This window comes from Sphaeroforma arctica, assembly GCF_001186125.1.
Source record: "Sphaeroforma arctica JP610 unplaced genomic scaffold supercont1.142, whole genome shotgun sequence".
NCBI classification, from domain to species: domain Eukaryota; class Ichthyosporea; order Ichthyophonida; genus Sphaeroforma; species Sphaeroforma arctica.
Genome location: NW_014040416.1, coordinates 20048 through 41738, shown reverse-complemented (window position 1 = coordinate 41738; position 21691 = coordinate 20048). Strand labels below are relative to the sequence as shown.

Sequence of the window (21691 nt, the reverse complement as noted above, 5' to 3'; positions counted from 1 at the left end):
TTCGATGTTACTCGGTGTGCGGGGAAAAGGGTGAATATAGTATCATAAAACTGTTCCCACGTAAGTCGGGATAGATGAAACTTTGTTTCATGTCCCTTGTCTTGAGCCTCAGTCGCGTGTTTACGTCGCAACTCGGTGTACAGGCTCTCACGGTCGTTATTCCCTATGTTCTTAAAGGACACGTGCATAGCCAGGAACTCGTACCATCGCTGTGTCTTGTCCTTTGTTATATCTGGACGTTTCAGGTCAGCATCTAGCTTCAGAATATAACTCTGAATGGGCGTGTTCTCAACTGGTTCAGTTAAAATTAAACTCAGTCCTGGGCTACGCATGTCCTCACTTAACAAGGATTTAACCAACCAACACACCGCTGGCCAGTCACGACAAGTGTCTAGCTCATGTCGGTGTCGCTGCAGGATCAAATAACTTGTATCTGTAGGGTCAAACGTCTGCATTAAAGCAGAGATCCATTGCTGGAGAGCGATATCGACCGTAAACGCATTAAGCGTACGGGTTAGCGTGTCGAGGTGATGGTTGTTTATAAACTCGACCTGCTTACTGTTGGCATCCCAGTTTGACTTAAGTCGACTGATCTGTCCTTTGTACTTCTGGTTATACCTGTGGTCTTGTCCACGTTGGGCCTGAAGTAGCTGATCGATGCGCTTTTGCTTAATCGTAATCATATTAGCAAAATATGATACATCCTTAGCATGATGCGCATCGATTTCCATTTTAATGGTATAATCGTCGACCGATTTGTTAAGTTCGGTCACCTCGTCAGAGTGAAAATCCTCTGCGGGTTGATGTAGTGCTGTGCGATCGAAGCGATTAAATTCGACTTCGTTAACACGTTTATGGGGGTGTTTATTACCCCTTGTAAAGTCCATGGTCGAGGCCTTTCGGTGCTCTGTTCCTCGGATAGTGGTTGGTATTATAATCTTGGGTGATTCATGCGTCTGGATAACATACCCAGTCTTATCTGGTTTCCGACGATTGTCTTCCCAATTGGGTAAAAGTGGCGGAGTATTTCTACCTGCCTCTGGTTCTATAATACCCTCAAGGACGGGTGACTCATGGCCGGGTGTCAGAACAGGCGAGTCATTAGCCTGAAGTTCTGGTGGTAGTACCTCGTAAGGTATAGATACGCTGAGCACATCTGGCTCATATGCCACAGGTGTAACGCTCGAGTCTTTACGTTCTTCGGGCGTAATTGCCTGTCGACGTTCTGTCCACTTCTGTAGGGCTTCAGCAATGCCCGGAGAAACATGCTCGCGTAAGTGCTGTATATGTTTTCCTGATCTATACAATCGATTTACATGTTCAACAGTCAAGTCTTTCATAAGGGTAGCTAACTGATTCTTAAGATCAATGTTTTCAGTAATTAACTTACTTATGCGCGTTAGCTTAGTAGTCTCGGACGTAGATTCGGGTTTGCCACTTGAGCTTGCCTCCTCTTCTGGTTCCAATATAGGTTCCTTCTGAGATTTGTCCTTGTCCCCTATAATTGGGAACTTTTCTTTTTGAGTTTCGTCAGAAGAATGGGTTGGGGCGTCTTGAGACGTGTCCCTTGTCTCACTTCTTGGCCTCATAAAAGCTAGCTTTGAATTTGAGGCAATAGTTGGCCCTCGGGCTCTGTCAGTGGGAGTAGTCTCCTTAATCGGAGTGGCTACATCCTTATCTGAAGCATTGTCCTGTTGAATATTATTGTCGGAGGCAAGTGCTTCGGCTACAGTGCGGTTAAACGCATCAGCAGCGGCAGCGGTTTCTCTCTCCATCTTCTTTTTTTCAGCTCTACGCTTCTTAGAAGGAGTATTGTCTTTCTTGGTCATAATCTTAACTTATGACTGCTAAATCTTAACTTATGACTGCTAGCTGATCTCTTAAGGGCTAACTTGGACAAGAAAGATTTTGTGGTAGTTAATCTACCTTGACGCTTAAGTAGTCTAAGTAATTAATACCTTTGCTAACTTTAAAATGTGTAAGATTCGGTCTATTAAGGCGATATTATCGCCTTAGAGTAAATAAACGCGTATGTAAATTCTAAGTATCGTGAAAATATCAAAGTAAGTAACCGAAATGAGACTTTTAGTAAAGTTAGCTATGCCTCGTAAAAACAGCAATACTCTGAGGGATTGCGAGGCTGAAACATTGCCTATATATAATCCTCTCAGTACTGTTTCCGCCGAAGGGATTTTATTTAGTGTTTTGTTGTCGCTCTATTAGAAACTATGGTATGTTTCATTGGGGTGAATCTGAGAGACTCGTAAAATCCTATCTTTAGAAGAAGAAGAAAAATTAAAAAAGGAAAAATACTCTTGATGTCCTTAATTATTGTCTTAGTCAATAACTTGCCACTTATCAAGAATTACCGACTTAGCCTTCATCAGACTGGCACATCTGGTTGGCTGATCGGAGGATCAACTAGGTAACGTTAATAGTCCCTAGAAGCCTATATTCGGTTGAGCCATCTCGCTACCGAAGTATTCAGATATAAATAAAATTGGAAAGTAAATATAGTTATATTAATAGAACTAGACCAACTCTTATGTTTGGTATTTTACTGGGGCCTTTTAATGGCCTCGTCCAAATATCTGACATGTAAAATGGAAAAGGTATTAATTAAAAAACCATTAAAAACCATTTAGGAAACTTAAGTTCCTCTTACTATTAAGAGTACGTTTATAACATAGAGTCGAATGTGAAGGCCCGGCTATTACAAAGGTGGATGGGACGTTTCCTAATGCCTTTTGGAGGTACGTACATGCCATGCTATTTAAAGCTGGGAATGTATGATGTCTGTGGATAGATCTTAACCACTTCAGGTCGCTTACTCGATGGTAAGATTGCTTCTGCATCAGGCCATCAAGGCTTCTTTTTGTGTAAGCGTTTACGAAACTTCTGATTAAAAGCCTTTAGTACATCCGAATCATCAAATGCTGATGGTGGAAGATCATACTGTGCTCCATCGGCGAACTCCGTAGTGTAATATGACATATCCTCATGTTTGTACTTCCCTAGAATCTTCTTAAACTCGTAAGACATAAGAGGTGTAGTAGCTTCACGTGTGCGACGAAGGATGATCTCTGTCGTAGGGATTCGATGTGACCCAATATTTAAGGCATTAGAGCCGACAACGTTGTTAACCTCATACGTTCTGCTCTTCTTATCGGCCACAGAGATCATAAATGGTCCAATATATTTAACCGTAAGCACAGTTGTATCGGACTTGCGAGCCATAATGTTGACTATATCGCCTACCTCAAACTCGACTATTTTCTTGGTATCATTCCATCGCTTTTTCTCTTCTTGAGAGCGATGTCCTTCATCTCCCTTAAGCAAGGATAGACCACATCTCTGGCCCGACGCATCTTCTCTAACCATGGTAACACATGATCATCTTGTTGAAGGGGATCTGTAATATACTATAACGGCCCCGGAAATAGTGAGCGGGTGTTGTACTAGTGACGGAATCAGGGGATTTGTTCATCTGTGTCTGTACCCAATTGATTGAGTACGGCCCCATGTCAGCATCATCAAGTAGTGCTGCTTGCATGAACTCCTTCATCGTTCTGTGTCGTACCTCGTTCGCACCTTGTGTCTGAGGCTTGTAAGGTACACCCATCTTATGGCATGATCCCGCAACGAGTAACAGTGTCGTCATGACATCTCATGACATGAAATCTGCGAAGCACTTATATGTGCACTCAGCCACAGTTTGTGTCGATTTATCTTTCAGCGGATACAAAACATTATATCTTGATACGACATCAAACACGTGACAGACATATTTATCCTTCGTGTGTTCGGACGTGGGTAGCTCAACCAAATCAATGATAACCCGGCGCCACGGCTCGTCTTCTGATACGCTGCGTAAAGGTGCGTATCCGTAGCGCTTGATCCGGTTAACTTCGCAGTTGTTACATTCGTGATACACCTGAGATATATATTGCTTGAGGTTTGGGTGTCACTTAAAAATATGTAAAAGTCGATCTCCTCTAGGCTGACTATACGATACCAAGACGTTTACGTTACTAAGACAATACGTTACCGTTAAAATGGAAAATGTTAAAAATAAGTTTAGCTTCAGCCCTTGGTAGTGAGCACCCTTGGTAGTGAGCAATTAGACTGAAACTATTGTCTATATGCTCCGCTCTAATCACTCGCTACTTCGGTCTAGATTTATTTATGTTTTAGTTACTAAGACTAGATATCATTTCATTGAACGCATATTTTACATTTCACGCCTCGAAACAATTATCTACTCTAACTAAACAATAAAATATATCTAAGTCCAACTTAAGAAAAATCAAAAATCAAATCAAAACACCAAGTCGGAGCAGTATACATTTGCACCTAAACCCCATCACTTGGTACCTAGCTCTCCATCCCATTTAAGGCATAGACGGGCGCATCTAGTTGGCTGGCTAGGAGGAATCAAAACCATGTTGTCCTAAATTCTAACAACTCTGATCCTGTCCTTTTCTCAGTGGATTATCTTGCTCTGAGATCATTATCGATTTATACCATAGGTGTGTACCAACAACCATTTCATACCTGAGACCCTCTCTCATGGTACTCCCGTTAATTAGAGATTCCCAAAGTGTCATTTTCAGGTGTCAGATTTGTATTATTCCTATATTATATACAATTATAATTTCAGTGGAAAAACCAATCTATATTTGGAAAACCACCTAATTGTCCACAGTAGAGTCCCATACTCGACTGAGTACTATCACATGTTCAGAATCTTGAATATCTCAATTTTTGTTCTTGTCCAATACGTTAACCGTATTCCAGTATTATAAGTATAAACGTCAATACGATAATACGTTTATGATATACGTTATCTGTGCAACTACTATTAGGAACCCGCTATTTTTACAGGACAGACTACCGCTGCACCGACGGCTGTCTCTGCTCTGTCTGCCTCGGTGGCCACAAATTCACCACCAGTCACTTTTCCTACATCCAACAATTAATCTGACGCATCGTGGTAGATCCGAAACTACCTGATCCCCTCCAGCAATTACAGGAGAGTCGCGACTTCCACGGTATCTGGACCCTCCACGAGCACCTTGGATTCTTTCGCCAGCATGTAGAGCAACCCCCGTACGCAAACTCGTCTCTGACACATCAACTTATGTTCCCCATTCCCCGGCTTATCACGCTATTGAAGTACTACTTCTAACTTTCGGTCCAAACAAAGTCATCGCGCCTATTGGTCTCGCCTATGATACTTCTAATCCAGGCAAACCAGCACATATCAGGTGCATCTGTGGTCTAGTGCGGCATCGGTTCACCTCCAACCTTGCTTTCCAACCGAATTATGACGAATAACCTGGTCCTATTCGTATTTCGTACTCAGCACTAACCCATTCCACGGCACTACACGGTGCAGACCCGATGCGTAAATACGTCGCACACTCGATGGTGTCAGGTCTTTGTCAGCACCGGCCTAAATTGACCCAGTGCATATCCTCCATCGTCGACTCACTTGGCCCAATTTAAACGGGAATTTACTGACCATTTCTTTCCATCAATCTTCCCCGAACCACTACAACTCACAGCTATGATAGCCATACCATACGTACATACATTGTACAGTCTCCTTTGAAATAAATAAGATTATCCCTATGACGATTTGTTGTCTGAAATCCTACTGCTGTATTAAATAGCCTTGGTGATTATGGCTTACTGTAAGGTCTCGGCCTACAGACAGACTGGTTACTTGTATGGTGAATACTTACATTTGTACGCTTGACGAGTCCGTGTAATGGTGATGAAGCATGTAGATACATATGTAATCTTGACATGTTGCTGTGTGTTTGTTGATGCCGTTGAAAAGTGTAGATCTATACAGTAAACTTTACGATGGAATATTTGCCTGTGTCAGTATAGAAACGGTTGATTGTATCGTCTTTGGGTTTAAGGTTGCAGACAAAAAGCCTGTGTTTGCTTGTACGTATTTCATGTTGCAGATTTGCCCGCTTGGACAGACGTTGGCCGTTTCCATATCGGAATAACAAAATACTGTGCTCAGTTTCGTAGTGTGAGAAAATAGACGACTTTGAATAGTGTCCGTAGACAATTTAATGAGATAAAAGTGATGACTCATCCGAAACCATAGAGACTGGTATTTTCACATTACCCGATTTGGTATTTTCACATTACCCGATGGTAGAGAAAGTATCGTTCCACATATGATCGTGATTAATGTATATAGCAGGAACATCATTCCCAACGGCACTTAAGATATGTCGACTGATCTAAAAGTGCGCTGGAATAGAGTTGGGTTTATTGATCAATTATTTGTGCTTTGTTGTGGACAAGTGTAGGTGTATTATCTATATTTTTGTATTTCAGCATGTATTGGCTTAAGTTGACGATGCTGTATGTGTCCGAAGATATTATGCTGAGTGTTGTCAGGACATTTGGTGCTTAGTGCCAGCTTATATAATTAATTATCATCTTGGACGTAATGAATACGTTGTCGTATAGTATTGGTAATCCTCTGGTGGGAGGTATATGCCATATCCATGAAGTTGAAGTAGTTGTACTCAGAATATGTTCTGTGTAGCTTGTGCAGTGTGAGGACCTTTCCTAATCCAGGTATGATGCCTAGTCGATGACGGGCAACTTAGGACTTGTCTGGAAATTCTATAATGAAGGTTCTCGTCTCAAGGTGTGTAGCCCCATGTGTTGTTGAGCGGATATGTACCATTGCGTCGGAGAGTAGAAAATACGAACAACACATTCGTGAATAGGAGGCATAACATCTTGCGGCCTTTTTTATTTTTCTGCGAAATTGTGCTGCCTGTCACTGTACAGAGGATCGCCAAACCTACAGGTACAAACAATTTGACACTCCAGAGTTTCAATCTTCCGTCTTCAGCCTTCGAGTTTCAACCAACGAGAGAGTGTGAGAGAGAGAGAAACAGATTTGTTTAAAAGAATCAACCCCCACAGTTCACACTACAGCCTTCAGCTCTTGATTTAAATTCAAGGGGAAGTTAGAGACTACAGGTCTCAGACCAGATTTTACAGCACAGTAAGAAAAACTCTGATTTGTAAAAGAAATCATCAGAGTTGGCTTACTCCCGAGAGATAATCAAGCTTCTAAATTCCCTCCCAAGAGTCGAGTAAATCAATTAAACGACTCTCGAGAGATTATTGTTTCTCAACCAACTCCTAAGAGTTGACTAAGTTTGTTAACCGCGCGAATCTAAAAATAGCTGCGTCCCTATGTGATCAGCGTGAGATTAAGTTGTAGAAGTATGTATGTAATAGTATCGAAGTGTTAAACTGTTCTGTAGAAGGGTTCTCATATAGACCATATGAGGGTTTACCCTGACCAGCGCAAGCGGTTCAACATTAGTACAAATATCTTAGTAAAGAACCAAAGGTGAGGTCAGAAATAAAGACATACAACTGTACTTTAGCTAGAGTCTAGCACAGTAAGAAAACTCTGATTTATAACAGAAGTCATCAAAGTTGGCTTACTCCCGAGAGCAAATCAAGTTTCTAAATTCCCTCCCAAGAGTCGAGTAAATCAATTAACCGACTCTCGAGAGTTTAATGTTTCTCAACCAACTCCTAAGAGTCGACTAAGTTTGTTAACCGCACCAATCTATAAAAAGCTGCGTCCCTATGTGATCAGCGTGAGATTAAGTTGTAGAAGTATGTATGTAATAGTATCGAAGTGTTAAACTGTTCTGCAGAAGAGTTCTCATATAGACCATATGAGGTTTTACCCTGACCAGCGCAAGCGGTTCAACATTATTACAAATATCTTAAGTAAAGAACCAAAGGTGAGGTCAGAAATAAAGACATACAACTGTACTTTAGCTAGAGTCTAGCACAGTAAGAAAACTCTGATTTATAACAGAAGTCATCAAAGTTGGCTTACTCCCGAGAGCTAATCAAGTTTCTAAATTCCCTCCCAAGAGTCGAGTACATCAATTAACCGACTCTCGAGAGTTTAATGTTTCTCAACCAACTCCTAAAAGTCGACTAAGGTTGTTAACCGCACCAATCTATAAAAAGCTGCGTCCCTATGTGATCAGCGTGAGATTAAGTTGTAGAAGTATGTATGTAATAGTATCGAAGTGTTAAACTGTTCTGCAGAAGAATTCTCATTTAGACCATATGAGGTTTTACCCTGACCAGCGCAAGCGGTTCAACATTATTACAAATATCTTAAGTAAAGAACCAAAGGTGAGGTCAGAAATAAAGACATACATCTGCACTTTAGCTAGAGTCTATCACTTTACACTCTATCAAATCAGAAAGATTTGTTCCCCTCTTCATGAATCAGTCATGGCAGAAGTAATCTCAGGTAGCTTAGTATAAAGCCCCGAGCACGGACAACAATAAAACAGTTCTTCTAAGCTATTACAATTGATTGTATAACAACTTATCAGGTCCGATATTCTAACCAAAATTTTCAAACATGAAGAACAATGGAACACCAAGAAGACGCTGGAAATAAACTCATCGTGTCAAGACATTGTATAAATCATCAGATATTGAATATCAAGAATACAATGTCAATTCGGTGCTCCGGACTGAAATAGTGTCATGTTCCGATGACATCACTATGACATACCAATATGTATGGAAGGGAATCCCGCCTAGAATGCTCAATATGATCTAGGTGATAGAAAGGATATATAATCATCAGAAGAGGGACAATCAGAGTCACTTGTTACATAAATGCAAATGCTTTACAGGTTGTGGGCCTCGACGTTTATCACTATCGTACACTAACAAGTGTCACACCTACTGCACAACACAACATCGTTGGGCACACACACACTGCCACAACGCACAGCACGGAAACACAAAACTTCACTTTATCACATCTATATATTTACTAAAAATCACACACACGTATGTAATCATGACTGACATAAAATGTTGCCTGGCCAACAGAAATCTTTAAGACATGATGAAGCACATGTCTTTGGCCATCGATTGTGACCGAACTGTCCCATCTACATATATCTTGAACTGGCCATTGGTAATCTTAAATCTATATTTAAATATATGACGGACCTTAATATTCACAAAACCGACATCAATGAATGAACCGCCACCATTCTTGCACATCGTAGCGCTGCACAAGGCAAAACTCACTATGCCAATATGGTCAAATAAGACCTTGGGAATGAGGTCGCCGCCTTCGAAACAAATATTGCCGTCTTATGATCTCATTGTAAAACGCTTTGCGCAAAATATGACAACCTCGAAGTAAAACATCTGAAGACCAGGTCACGATAGCTCACACAGTGCCTCTCACTCTCCTAAAACTCGCGAGAAACGCTATGGTATCACACGCAATATCCATGGCCTACCAGTTTTAGAATGTCCCAAGTACAAGGATAATTACAAATATACTAAATTCACGGGATCATTGGGTCTTGTTCTATTAGTGGCAAGAACTTAGGGAAACGCGTTGCATTTGGGTAGTAGGGTGCGAATATTGTGACGCTAGTGGCTTCCTTTATGGCATTATCAAGGACCTATGGGGTTAGCTCTCAGAGAGGATTTGCCCTTGCCCTTATTTCATCCGCCTAGTTAGGAGTAGTGTATTCTGTTCTTTGGTGTAGAGCTTTGCTGTATGTATATTGTACGCTGCCGTGAATAAATCGATGGTGAATTTCTTGAAGCTGCGTTCTGCTTCTATGTAGAATCGTGGATGTGGTTTTCAGCCTATGGCAGATATCAGTGCGGGCATGTTCGTTTCAAGGTCTGAGTGTTCTTGACCACTGCGTAGAGTTATGGAGCTGGAAAGCAACAGCCAAGGATACAATAGACCTCTGCTCGTGTAGCACCTAGGGACCAAATTATCAAAAAACCAATCCAGAATCCCAAAACCCAGAATAATCAAACATTGAGTTTTGGAATTATGATTGGAATATTTCTGATATTAGAGTCATGAGAAATATTAGCGGTAGAACCGGTAAGCTATACCGGGACTCCGCGTGTGAGAGAAACACTCGAGTAAATCCTGAGTTTAGTACAAACACAAATAAAGACTCAGTTCGGTTCTCTCAAACTAGTGACTTTTCCTAGCTGCGATAACCGTACTTGAGAAGAGGTCTATTGTATCCTTGATCGTGTACCTTTAAGCTACTCTCCATACTCTACATTTTTTTTTCACAATATCCTTACTTAGATAAGTCATCAAAAATAATAACACACTAGTGAAATCATCGCAGATAGTGACAAAGATTCATGACTGTCTTAAGAAAACCCAAAAGTAATAATAACTCTATTTATTACAACTAAGAGGAAGCAGCGAGGAAACCAGGGTACTCAGGAAGGCCAACGTACGAAGAGTTGCTAAGACGAGCTGTTAAAGACAGAAGAACAGAGAGGAGCCAGACAAAGAGACTCCTTGAGTAATAACGTAACCACAGTGCGACAACTAAGGTAAATATATCGTGGCCAGAAGTAAGCTGGCCACGAGGCACGACAATACGAGCCGAAGTGTGAATAATTAGTAGCCTCAGTGTGTAGAAAAAGCAAAAGTGTCAGTTATTAATTAATCAATGTTCGGGATTTTCAGACAAGAAAATGTACTGAAATCAAGAACACTGCCCAAACACACGAGACAGACTAGTGTCAACATAGCACAAGCATTACTATCACAAACAGCCAGATCAAAGTAGTGATTTTACTATCAGCCAGACCAACGCAGTGTGTACTAGCCAAACATATTTATAAACAGCTAGAAAGCACTTAGGACAGTTACAATTAAGACTCAAGTCGAGGAAATCAACCCTAGTCAAGAGCAGAGCTTAAAAACGAGCATTCAAGATTGTACAGATCACTTTGCAGCTGAAAACAAAGAAACAATATAGTAGAATGGCTACACAGGAACACACACATAGTGATAGATGAATAACAGACACTACTGAGCTGCGGGAGATCAAGCTATATTCTTGAGATGACCAGAAAAATCGTCACATTTCTTATTATTCAAGCAAATAAGTAGAAGGGCCACAAGGGACACAGAGGTACCAGTATACGTTCATAGAAGGATAATCAATCTTCTACTAGGCATAGTAAGATTGAGGTAATCAAGGCTGATATTCGAGGGCGAATTTGATGCTAAAATCACATTCAAGGCCAATTATGAGGAGAACATACCACAGTGATCTTACAAGCAGAAATAACGAAAGCAGATAGTTTACTATAAAGGTCGTACTTAAGGCCCAGTAGTGGATGTGGCACAGACTTTAGGCGCCCCACATTCCACAAAAAGCACAGTAGATTCACCGAACACAATACATGCATACAGTCCATGGTAAACTGAATCAAGTATAGCGCGGGCTACAATAAGCAAACTACATGCAGACAGTCCATGGCATACTGAATCAAATATAGAGCGGGCCAAAACAAGTAAATATGTCCCAACTGAGACAATACAAGGCAAACATCATAACCGGTGAACACACATGACATTTAGATGCTCAAAAGAACAAATAATTCCTAAAGAATAATCACATGCAATCAGTATAAAAACGTGATTGAAAAAGTTCAAGATCATTGAATAAAACAAATATACAAGACATGAACACATGCAAAGGCTATTAGCGATATACATTCCTACCCAACACGAGATAGTAAGTAAAATGGGAGAAAGTCCGAAATCGATTAGATTTCAAATTACAAAGAAATAGAACACAATAATTGAGGACAATCATCCTACCTAGACACAAGTCACAAAAGGGAGAGCAGTGTCAATGGAACAAGCCATCCTATATATGCTTCAAACAAACACAGGGTCATCGACTAAGTGGGAGGCAACGCGAAATCAGCCAAAATTTGACACAACATCGAGTATAGAGGACAAAGCGAAGCGTTACTATTATTCTTTGGAGCAAGTCACAAGACAACAAGGTAGGGGTGTGGACATAATACAGACTATACTAACCATGATCAGACAACACACGACACGTGCATCAAGCTGGACACAAGAACAGGAAATCGATGACACTGTACAAAAACGCATAGTTTACGATGGAGCATCGAGATCCCAATACATAACGAGATAGAAAACAAAGATTCCAACAGGAACAACAACCACACACTCTTATATATAACATATAGATACAGAAAACATATTAGAGAGAGAGGCAACATATAGAGCCAAACATCTCAAGTGACAATACAATCACAACAGTTCGGTACGAGTCCATAGGGACAAATGTTCCAAGTGACACCACGTACACACCAGTTGGGTACAGCACCAAAAGTACTAGGTACAGTCACTAGGACCGAACAATCAAGGGTGACATCACCAGGACCGAACATCAAGGGGTGACATCACTAGGACCGAACTTTTTCCAGTGGCGTCACTAGGACCGAACAATCAAGGGTGACATCACCAGGACCGAACATCAAGGGGTGACATCACTAGGACCGAACTTTTTCCAGTGGCGTCACTAGGACCGAACATCGCATTAACATCATGAGAAATAATTTCTCATAGGATGGAATAATCACAAGTACGTCCACACGTGACGAAATAAGCTTGGCTAACAAACACCGTTTAAACCCTCATAATCACAGGGAACAAGGCAACAAGTTACCGTACCAAGCAGAACGGTAGACACTTCCTACGGAAGTGCAGCGAAGCAATAGCACTACAAAAGTAAGTAAAACTATATTCAAATCTTATTAATTTGATAGCAACTATTACCAAAGACAAGGGGGATGAAGCCCGCATTCGCACAGAATACAGCAAGAGTCTTTACTAATAACCCGCAATACCCACACACTATCACAGAAATCTCAAGATGCCAACAGCAACCAGAGCAGGCGTGTATGGCGGGGAAGAAGATGGCGTGGGCACGGATGGCGCAAGTGTCAGTCCAATGAGGGGGCCAAGCCCAGACAGTGGCTCCGGCCAGCCCACACCGGGTGGGGTACCCATACTAGCTTCAGTAATGCGCCTAGAAATAGACAAAAGTAGGCATTCATGATCAGTAACCATAACAACGCATGTAACTCGTTGACAAGGAGCTCAGACGAAGATATGATCTAGCTATCAATGAGTGTGGGGACGATAAGGAGGATGAAATTAATCAAATAAGTCAATACATTAGTGAGTTAGAGCTCATGCGTGCACGCCTAGGCGACCAGATAAATGAACCGTCTCTCGCAAAACTATTAAGGACTTCATAATTTCCGAAGCTACCCAAAGATAGTCACTTCAGAATGGAAAATTGCGAGGACATTATAGAATTCACTACGCAATGTAGAGACCTATTCTTAGCAAAGTCCATGCCACTGTGTCAGTACCCAGCACTGGTGAGAAACCCATTAGATTTCACTGATGCGATGGAGAAGACCAAGGCAGCGCTCAATAACTTAAGAGACTCTGATACGCAGACGACCAAGCATTTCAAGGATCCTGAACAATTCAATAGAATCATTTTTGAAAGACTCAGACCTATCCAGAAAACTATCTGTTAGAGAAGGTTTCCAATGACATGCAGAATAAGACACTGAACGTCGACGTGCGCACAGAGCGTGCGCATAAGACAATGAAGATGTTAGAGGAGCGTTACCGCAACTCATATAAAGAAGCCATACATTTCCAACTCCTCAAAGCCCAGAGATACCAAGCACTGATGTACTACAGACAACAAGTGCAGGTGGATGCTCTCATTATGGCAGACAAACAACCTGATGGGAGTGAGGGACACTTATCGGGTATCGAACACACTAAGTTTCACACTATGACTGAGGCAAACATAAGAACGGCATCTAATGTGTAAGGCGATCGTATGCTAAGAGAGCAAATGAGAGAGCAGCGCAAGCGACAAAATACGCAGACAACCAACCACAGCCATGTTCAGAATAGCACTAATACTGTGAACAAAAAGCACGTGCATGTCCTTATTGTAACGTGATGCCAGCCCCACACCGCTTCAGTAAATGTCCCACGAAGGCTTCGAATCAGACCAAGCAGGCTGAGGAACAGGTAAAAAAAGACGTACAAATAGCAAGACTGTCCATTGCCTCCGGCAAGGTAGATGACATCACAGAGGGTGATGAGCACTGAAACAACGGGTGGGCGGAAGCAAACATGATTGACCAGGCTGATAGGCCCAATGTACATACAGATGAGGAACCGTTGTTAATAGATGCAAATGACATAAATTGCCAACCTTTATGCTTACTTCCCGCACCACGAGACAAACGCTTGCACATTGACATAAAAATTAATGGCAATACCTACACACCACTTCTCTATCATACACGTTCCAGGCAAGGACAACCAGATGGCAGATCTGTTGTCGAGTCTACACGAAGACACTTTTAATACTTAAACTTTAAATGTATCAAAAGAAGCGGACGAGACAACACACAACAGCCAAGAGTACACCACCTTGGAAAATAACATGCCCATAACCATACTAACCACAGACTGAATATCACACTCCAGATTCTACTAAGAAACTGAACGACGGTTTGGGAAACTCACAGTAGATCTATTTGCATCGGCACACAATGCACACACAGATAAATACTACACCAATGAACATAATGCGTTACAACAAAAGTGGGCGCAGGAAGTTAATGCGTGGGCTAACCCACCGTGGGAACTCATATCCTAATGTCCTTGACAAAGCTATTGAACAGGCAACCAGTATCACGATATGTGTACCATACTACCCCAATGCATCGTGGTTTACAAAATTCTCGCCTTTACTAGAAAAAGACCCGATGCTAGTGGAAACACAAACAATAGTTTCCTCAAGGAAGGCAAGAAAGCTTGTGGCAAGACCCCATGGGGTGTCACATTAATCGCCAAGATGGGAGTGAAGTCTCCATACTTTGACTCAACGCGGGAACAACCTGCCATACATGTTGCAGCATCACAACCAGTTTACCCTGGAGATGCACCACGGGCAACATAATACGAGAAAAACACTCAAGTAGATCCTGAGTCTAGTGAAAACACAAATAAAGCCTCAGTTTGGTTCTCTCATACTAAGGACTTTTCCCCGAGATAATCGTACTTGATGTGAAGAGGTCTATTGTATCCTTAATCGTATACATTCTACTCTCCATACGCTACACTCAAGTACAGTTATCTCAGCTAGGAAAAGTCCATAGGCTGAGAGAACCGAACTAGGTCTTTATTTGTGTTTACTATGTCACTAGACTCTGGTTTATACTTGAGTGTTTCTCTCACACGCGGAGTCCCGGTATAACATACCTGCTCTACCTCTAATATTTCTGATGACTCTAATATCAAGAATATTCGAATCCCAATTCCAAAATTCAATAGTTGATGATTCTGAGGTTTTGAGATTTGGATTGGCTTTATGATGATCTGGTCCCTGGATGCTACAGCCCCCCAACTCTATGCTTTTTAGCCTGCGTAGGAGTAGAAAGTGACATCTTACAGTGCTAGATTATCTAGAAGTTGGTGTTTTTGGATAGGGGAAAACTTGTCCCTTAGGGGGTTAAGATGAAAATCGGCCACCATTACGTATTCTTACATATTACCTATTAATCGAGAGGTAGCCACTAACCACTACCCTAGCGGGATAGTGAATAGTAGCGTACGTTTACTGGAGTCCGACGCTACGTTACCCTCTAGTTTGGGTTTTTTAGATCCACCCCCCCCCCCCCCCTCCCCCCCCTAATAAGAAAGAAAGAAGAAGAAAGAAAAATGATGATCAAAGAAAATCAAAATAGAAATAAGACGAGAAACCATGGGAAAATATTCACACGTGAAATGGTAAAATGAATATAATCATAACAAAATATGCACACACGCACACTCACACACGGTTAGTATAGTAGCTTGCGATACGCGTATGCGCTTAATTATAACTCGTGTATAGCTATAAAAAATAGTAGACCCATGCATTCGAGTATGCTCTTTCACGTCTGACTATTTATTTCAGCGTACTGCCAGTTGTACGCTTCAAGTTGTTTCGCAATGGAGAGATCAATGGGCGCCCTTATCACGATCACACGATGGGAGTTAAGGACTTGATGCTACGAGTAAGACTGTATATGACTATTATGAATTGCTCCAGTACAAATGGTAGTGTTGGAATTGATATGTCATTTCTGGTCCACACATACCTGTCATTACACGCCAAGAGTATCGTAATATACAACGACTGGGACCCGTTTCTACTGCACATTGAAAGTTGTCTCACGCTTACTTTGGTATGGGGTAGTCCGACACACCCTCCCATATGTGTGCTTGATGGCTATCGATTGCCAGGAAACTAGTAAATGCATCACGAGCGGAAAGCAGAGATCGCAAGCATGAAGTGAACAGAGAGGAACTCGATCAATTCGATATTGATTCTGCATGCAGAGTTTACGTAGGGGCACACAACATAACCGCAGCATATAATATTATGAGACTACTACCCAAAATGGGTGTGCACTATATACTAGCGCCTACTGAAGCGGAGCAGCAATTAGTGCACTTGCAACGTATTGAATATATAGAATATATCCTAGCATATGACATTGACTACTTAGTATTCGGAGGTAACAATTTGATATTTGATACACGATATAGGAGGGGTGTAGTAGACATATTAGATTTACAGGCTGTAAGACAGTAGCTTTCACTTTCATGGGACGACTTCTGTGTTTCACACCCCACATCCAATGATACCATCAAGGCCAGAACGTTTCACGGAAATGTAACCGACATGGATTTTACTAAGTCATTCATACATGTGCACGATTCTGTCAATCAGATTATCGACGTCGAACAAGCATTGGTACATACAAGCTCTTGCATCAGAAACAGTTAAATCTACACTAGCAGAACTGATTGAAAAGATACACAATGAAGTATATAGACAAAGGGTATAAAGCGAGACGAGACAGGTGGATAAAATACTTTTTGGGTAGTCATTATACGATCCCCGCACAATCAAATCAACTTTTATATAAGCGATGTACCCGCATGGGTTCTGCAAACTCTTTCCAGTAATGGATTTCCTAATGCAGAAGGACCATGGTTAGATATGGTTTTAGTGAACTGTGCAGTTGCCGAGCGATGGACCAATGGCTAGTACAGTATTCTTTCTCATCCATGTGCGCCCTACCCCTCTCCGTTTTTACCATGGAAAGAATCTGTGCCTACAATATCGACTGCTGTCATGCTGGTTACGGAGTTACGTAGCTATACTGTATCTTTTGGTGTGACGATTCCTGAGGGCAACAACGGTGAACAAATTATTGGCCGTCTGAATGCCCAAGAAAGTAGCAGAAGCACCGCATTAGAAGAACCAACCAAAATTGAAGTTAATCCATCAGCTTTGTTGAAAGATTGTGCGGTACGTCAGCGCGCCTTGTTAGCACAGCTTCAGAAAGTTAAATTCGAGGAGTACACACAAGCGACATTGCAACATGAAAAGGTCGAAGTAGAATCGTGGGTGATATCCGAATACTTCAAAAAAACACAAAGCACTAACAGTAAGATCAACGATACGGCAAAAGAGGCGCACAGTATAATCAAAAGTAGACCTAGGACAACCTGTTGACAAAGAGGATACGAAGGACACTACATATATATATTACGTGGGAGCGTCAATAGGAAGACCAATGACGAAGAAACTAATGGATGTATTAGTTGTTCTACAAATTAGCATTGGTCCTAACAAAAAAATTGATACCATAAGTAGATCAATGGTTAACAGAGCTATACAATATAGCCATGAAGGGCAGTGATAGGAGTCGATCACAATGAGTGCATTGCAATCAGTGGCTTTACGAGCGAGTATACTTTAATCAGATCACGCGTCGGAGATAAAATATCTGATCCTGAGATGGATACGATACCTAAAATGAGTGTGTTCCCCTAGTGGCCAGCCAACAAGTATGATAGTATGACTGATTGTCGTGACATAATATATTTTGTATCGGTGGCGAAAGACATGTTCGCGAGTACCAACATACTATAGGTACAACACTCTTCGCTAGTATAGGAATTGCTACAACAAACTGACACGACCGAGGCTAAAACAGATAACAACGTCGAGGATTACAGCTTATCAATCATTGGTAACTTGCCCAGGACTCAGACTACCTAATGAAGAAATGGCTTAATGAACTTCACGACAGTAGCATGGACGTGGTGAGAGCAGAACGCTTGTGTAGACCAATTCTTAAGCTTGAAAAGCGATACAAGAGCTCAAGACAGACTAAGAAATCAAGGCAAGGACACAAAACAATTGACTGGCCACTGCCATTAACCAAAAGGGACTTACGTCGTTGCGGGACCATATACCACAATATGCACATATAACGAAACACTTGCACAATCTCATGAAAGTGAAAACGAACCAGAACATAGTGAACTTTTGAACACCTGGTCTCATTAAGAAAGGGGAAGAACTCAATGACGCTATAACATTTTCAGCAACACCAGCATACCCGGTGGATGGTGTATCATTCCAAATCACGAATGACGCAAGTGATTATGTAATAAAAGGCTGCTTGTTTCAAGTCGTAGACAGGGTCAGGCGAGACAAACTGTATTTCTTAAAAGTCTTAAAGCTCACACAATAAAGACATGGGACCAACACAAAACAGGTACTAGCGCTGGTGTACATCCTATAACACTTTTCAGAGTACATCAAATGCGATATAAATATGTGAACAGATCACAAAGCACTATGCCAGGTGCACCAACAGCAAACGCTGCCTCCGATGCTATCAAAGTGGATAGCAAAAAAAAGAACACAGTACACCACCACTTCACAATCATCCATGTGCATGTCAAAGACAACCGATTCGCCGACATGCTATCACGGTTTCATGAAGATAATTCAATCAGCAAAACATCAAATGTGTTAAAGGAAGCTAACAAGAACAAACAACCTGTTTAGGAATACACAAACCATGAAACAAATATGCCCACACTGATATCCGCTATATACTGAAAACTCCACCCACGATTTTACAAAGAAGCGGAACGCAGGTTTAGGAAATTCACCGTCAATTTACTTGCGGCAGCGCACAATGCACATACATAGAAGTTATACACCAAAGAACAGAATGGAATACTTCAGAAGTGGGCAGATGATATAAACACATGGGCAATCCCTCCCCGGGAGTTAATCCCAAAGGGGTTTTTTGAAAAAAAAGTCATAGAGGAAGCCACTAGCATCACAATATGTATACCTTATTACCCAAATGCAACATTGTTCCTCAAACTCTTGTCACTACTGGAACAAGACCCACAATGATAGTAGTGAACACGATCAATACGTGCCTGAAAGGAGGCACAACAGCGTGTGGAAAGACACCGTGAAGGGTCACACTAGTTGCCAAATAGGCACAAAGTCACTATAATTTGACCAGAAACTCAGGGACACCCAAAAATAGAGGTTTTGGGTACAGACCACGGAGGAATAAACAGAGCTGGACACAGTAAAATACGATGTCAGAGCTAATTTCGTGGCGCAATACCACAAAGTGGTGCACTACACAGTTGAATAAACCGTACACAAACTTCAAGTAGATGGTCACACATGGAACAAGTAAACCAATACATTGAAGGGTGTGTACCTTGTCTTACAAATGAAATTCACAAGAAGGGCTATCACCCCTTACAATCATCAATAGCAGCCACATTTTCCTGCGATAGGATTCAGGTGGATGCCACATATAGCTTGAGAGAATCGAATAGTGGAACAAGGCACAATATAGTTTGGCTAGGTGTACACTCGTCACATGTTGTACTCAGACCAATGATACACAAGTCAGCGGCAACTGTCGCACGAGCGATAGTTCCAATCATATGCGATCACGGGGTTCCACAAGTCATACAAACGGACCAAGGCACAGAATATGTAAATGACATACTTTCAATTATCCTCGAGCAAGCACAATCACAACACCTGTTGTCCAGACCATACCAGCCAAAGGTACCGGAAGCAGTGAGCGTTCACATAACCCGTTTCTTCAGATGGGCCAAAACCTATGTTCATCAAGAAGACTAAATCACCTCAATCCCATGTGCACTTCGAACGGAGACAAACTCAAGTAAATGCCTCCATTGTGCCAGTAAATGCACCAGGCACAACAGCACCATAAAAAACGCGTCTGACAAATCTAGAAGAATCGATCAGACCACAACTAGACACCAATGTTGCGCAATACCAAGGGAAAATTCGCGCAGTATATGACCGAAAATACCCCCAAAAAAAGTACGTGCACTTCCAGGAAGGGAACATTGTAATGATTCGTTATCAAGGCGAAACGAATAAAAAGACAACGCTATGACCATACCAAATAGTAGGCAACGAGGGCAACGAGTATTTCGTCTCTAACCTTGATGGGAATAAGGCCCAATAATATCCTAACTCGGTCAGTGATTGATTAGACGGACTAGTCAAGAAGCCCAATGCATCGGAGAGATTCATTATCGACAGACAAGTACAACCAACTGCGGAAACACAGTTCTTGATATTAAACCACCGACCATCCAACAGAGGCGATGGATCCCATGAGTACCTACTACAATGGACAAATGGGGAATGTACCTGGATGCATGAAACAAACATCGCAGACGGTGATGTTCTTTCTACCGACAACGCACCAGACGCAAGCGAAGGCAATCAAGGCCGACGAAGTCAACAGCAACGAGCACTGATGAACGATCAGCGAGCAACAGGAAACACCCAGGCGGGAAACTCAACTGGGGTTCATTGATACCGAGGGACACTCACTTTTCTCACTTAGAACCATTCTCCGCCTACAATCCAGAGGGATAAGAACCAAAGACTCGGTTGTAGTGCCACCGTTGAGATGCGGTCTCCCAATCAACCGAGACCCAGGCAAATACTGATTCCGATGAGCATGGTTGAGAACTCCCGGCATAGATTAGTTTAAATAGGGTAGTACCCCCCACCCTAATGGACAAGTTTTTCCCTGTACAAAAACACCAACCCCCAGATAATCTAGTATCATAAGATGCCACTTTCCACTCATATGCAGGCTCAGAAGCACAGAGCTGGGGGTCTATTGTATCTAGGGACCAGATTATCAAAAAGCCAACCCATAAACCAAAACGTATAGCATAGAAACACGAAACACAAATAATGACTCAATGCGAGTCCCACAGCCTAGGACTCGCACTTGGGAAGAGGTCTATTGCTTCCTTTGGTCATACCGTATCCGTCACTGTACATCAAAATACATACTCACACAAGGTTCAATGTGATATGTACTCAGTAGCTGCTCACCGATGAGTCAGAGTGTAGAGGTTGCTCGCCTGCACTCTGAGCATGTAGATATACTGGTCACCTACGACCAGCATTTATACAGTGACACTCAGCGTCTTTTTAAAATGTGTATTTATAGTGTAGCGTCAGGCGATAATTAAAATAATAATGTGACACTCAGCGACCTGTACAACTTCTTACTTGTTGCACTCACTTGTTTTGGGGTATTGGTTAAATTAATAGCAAGTATACTGACTATCTGAATGGAGTATATCTATATACAAGTATTCTGTTAGAGGTATAGTACATTATAGAATACCTCTAGTTGTGTCATCACAATAGGCGCTTACATAAAGGACCACCTGTCTTAAACTCAATAAAGTCGAACGTTCGCATCCGATAATTTGCCTCAGCATTTGCGTCGGTATACTTGATGGATTTTTTATGCAACTTTGGGT

General features: G+C 41.7%; 2 protein-coding genes across 2 annotated transcripts; both read left to right on the top strand.

Moving 5' to 3' along the window:
* Positions 1-12806: 12806 nt before the first annotated feature.
* SARC_02962 (hypothetical protein) lies at positions 12807-12992 on the top strand (the record flags this gene model as incomplete). Its single annotated transcript, XM_014303248.1, has 1 exon — positions 12807-12992. The coding sequence occupies one exon, from the start codon at positions 12807-12809 to the stop codon at positions 12990-12992; it is 186 nt and encodes a 61-aa protein (XP_014158723.1).
* A 510-nt stretch (positions 12993-13502) lies between these two features.
* Positions 13503-13790, top strand: SARC_02961 (hypothetical protein; the record flags this gene model as incomplete). The annotated part of the gene is made up of 1 exon (XM_014303247.1): positions 13503-13790. The coding sequence occupies one exon, from the start codon at positions 13503-13505 to the stop codon at positions 13788-13790; it is 288 nt and encodes a 95-aa protein (XP_014158722.1).
* Between the last annotated feature and the right edge of the window lie 7901 nt (positions 13791-21691).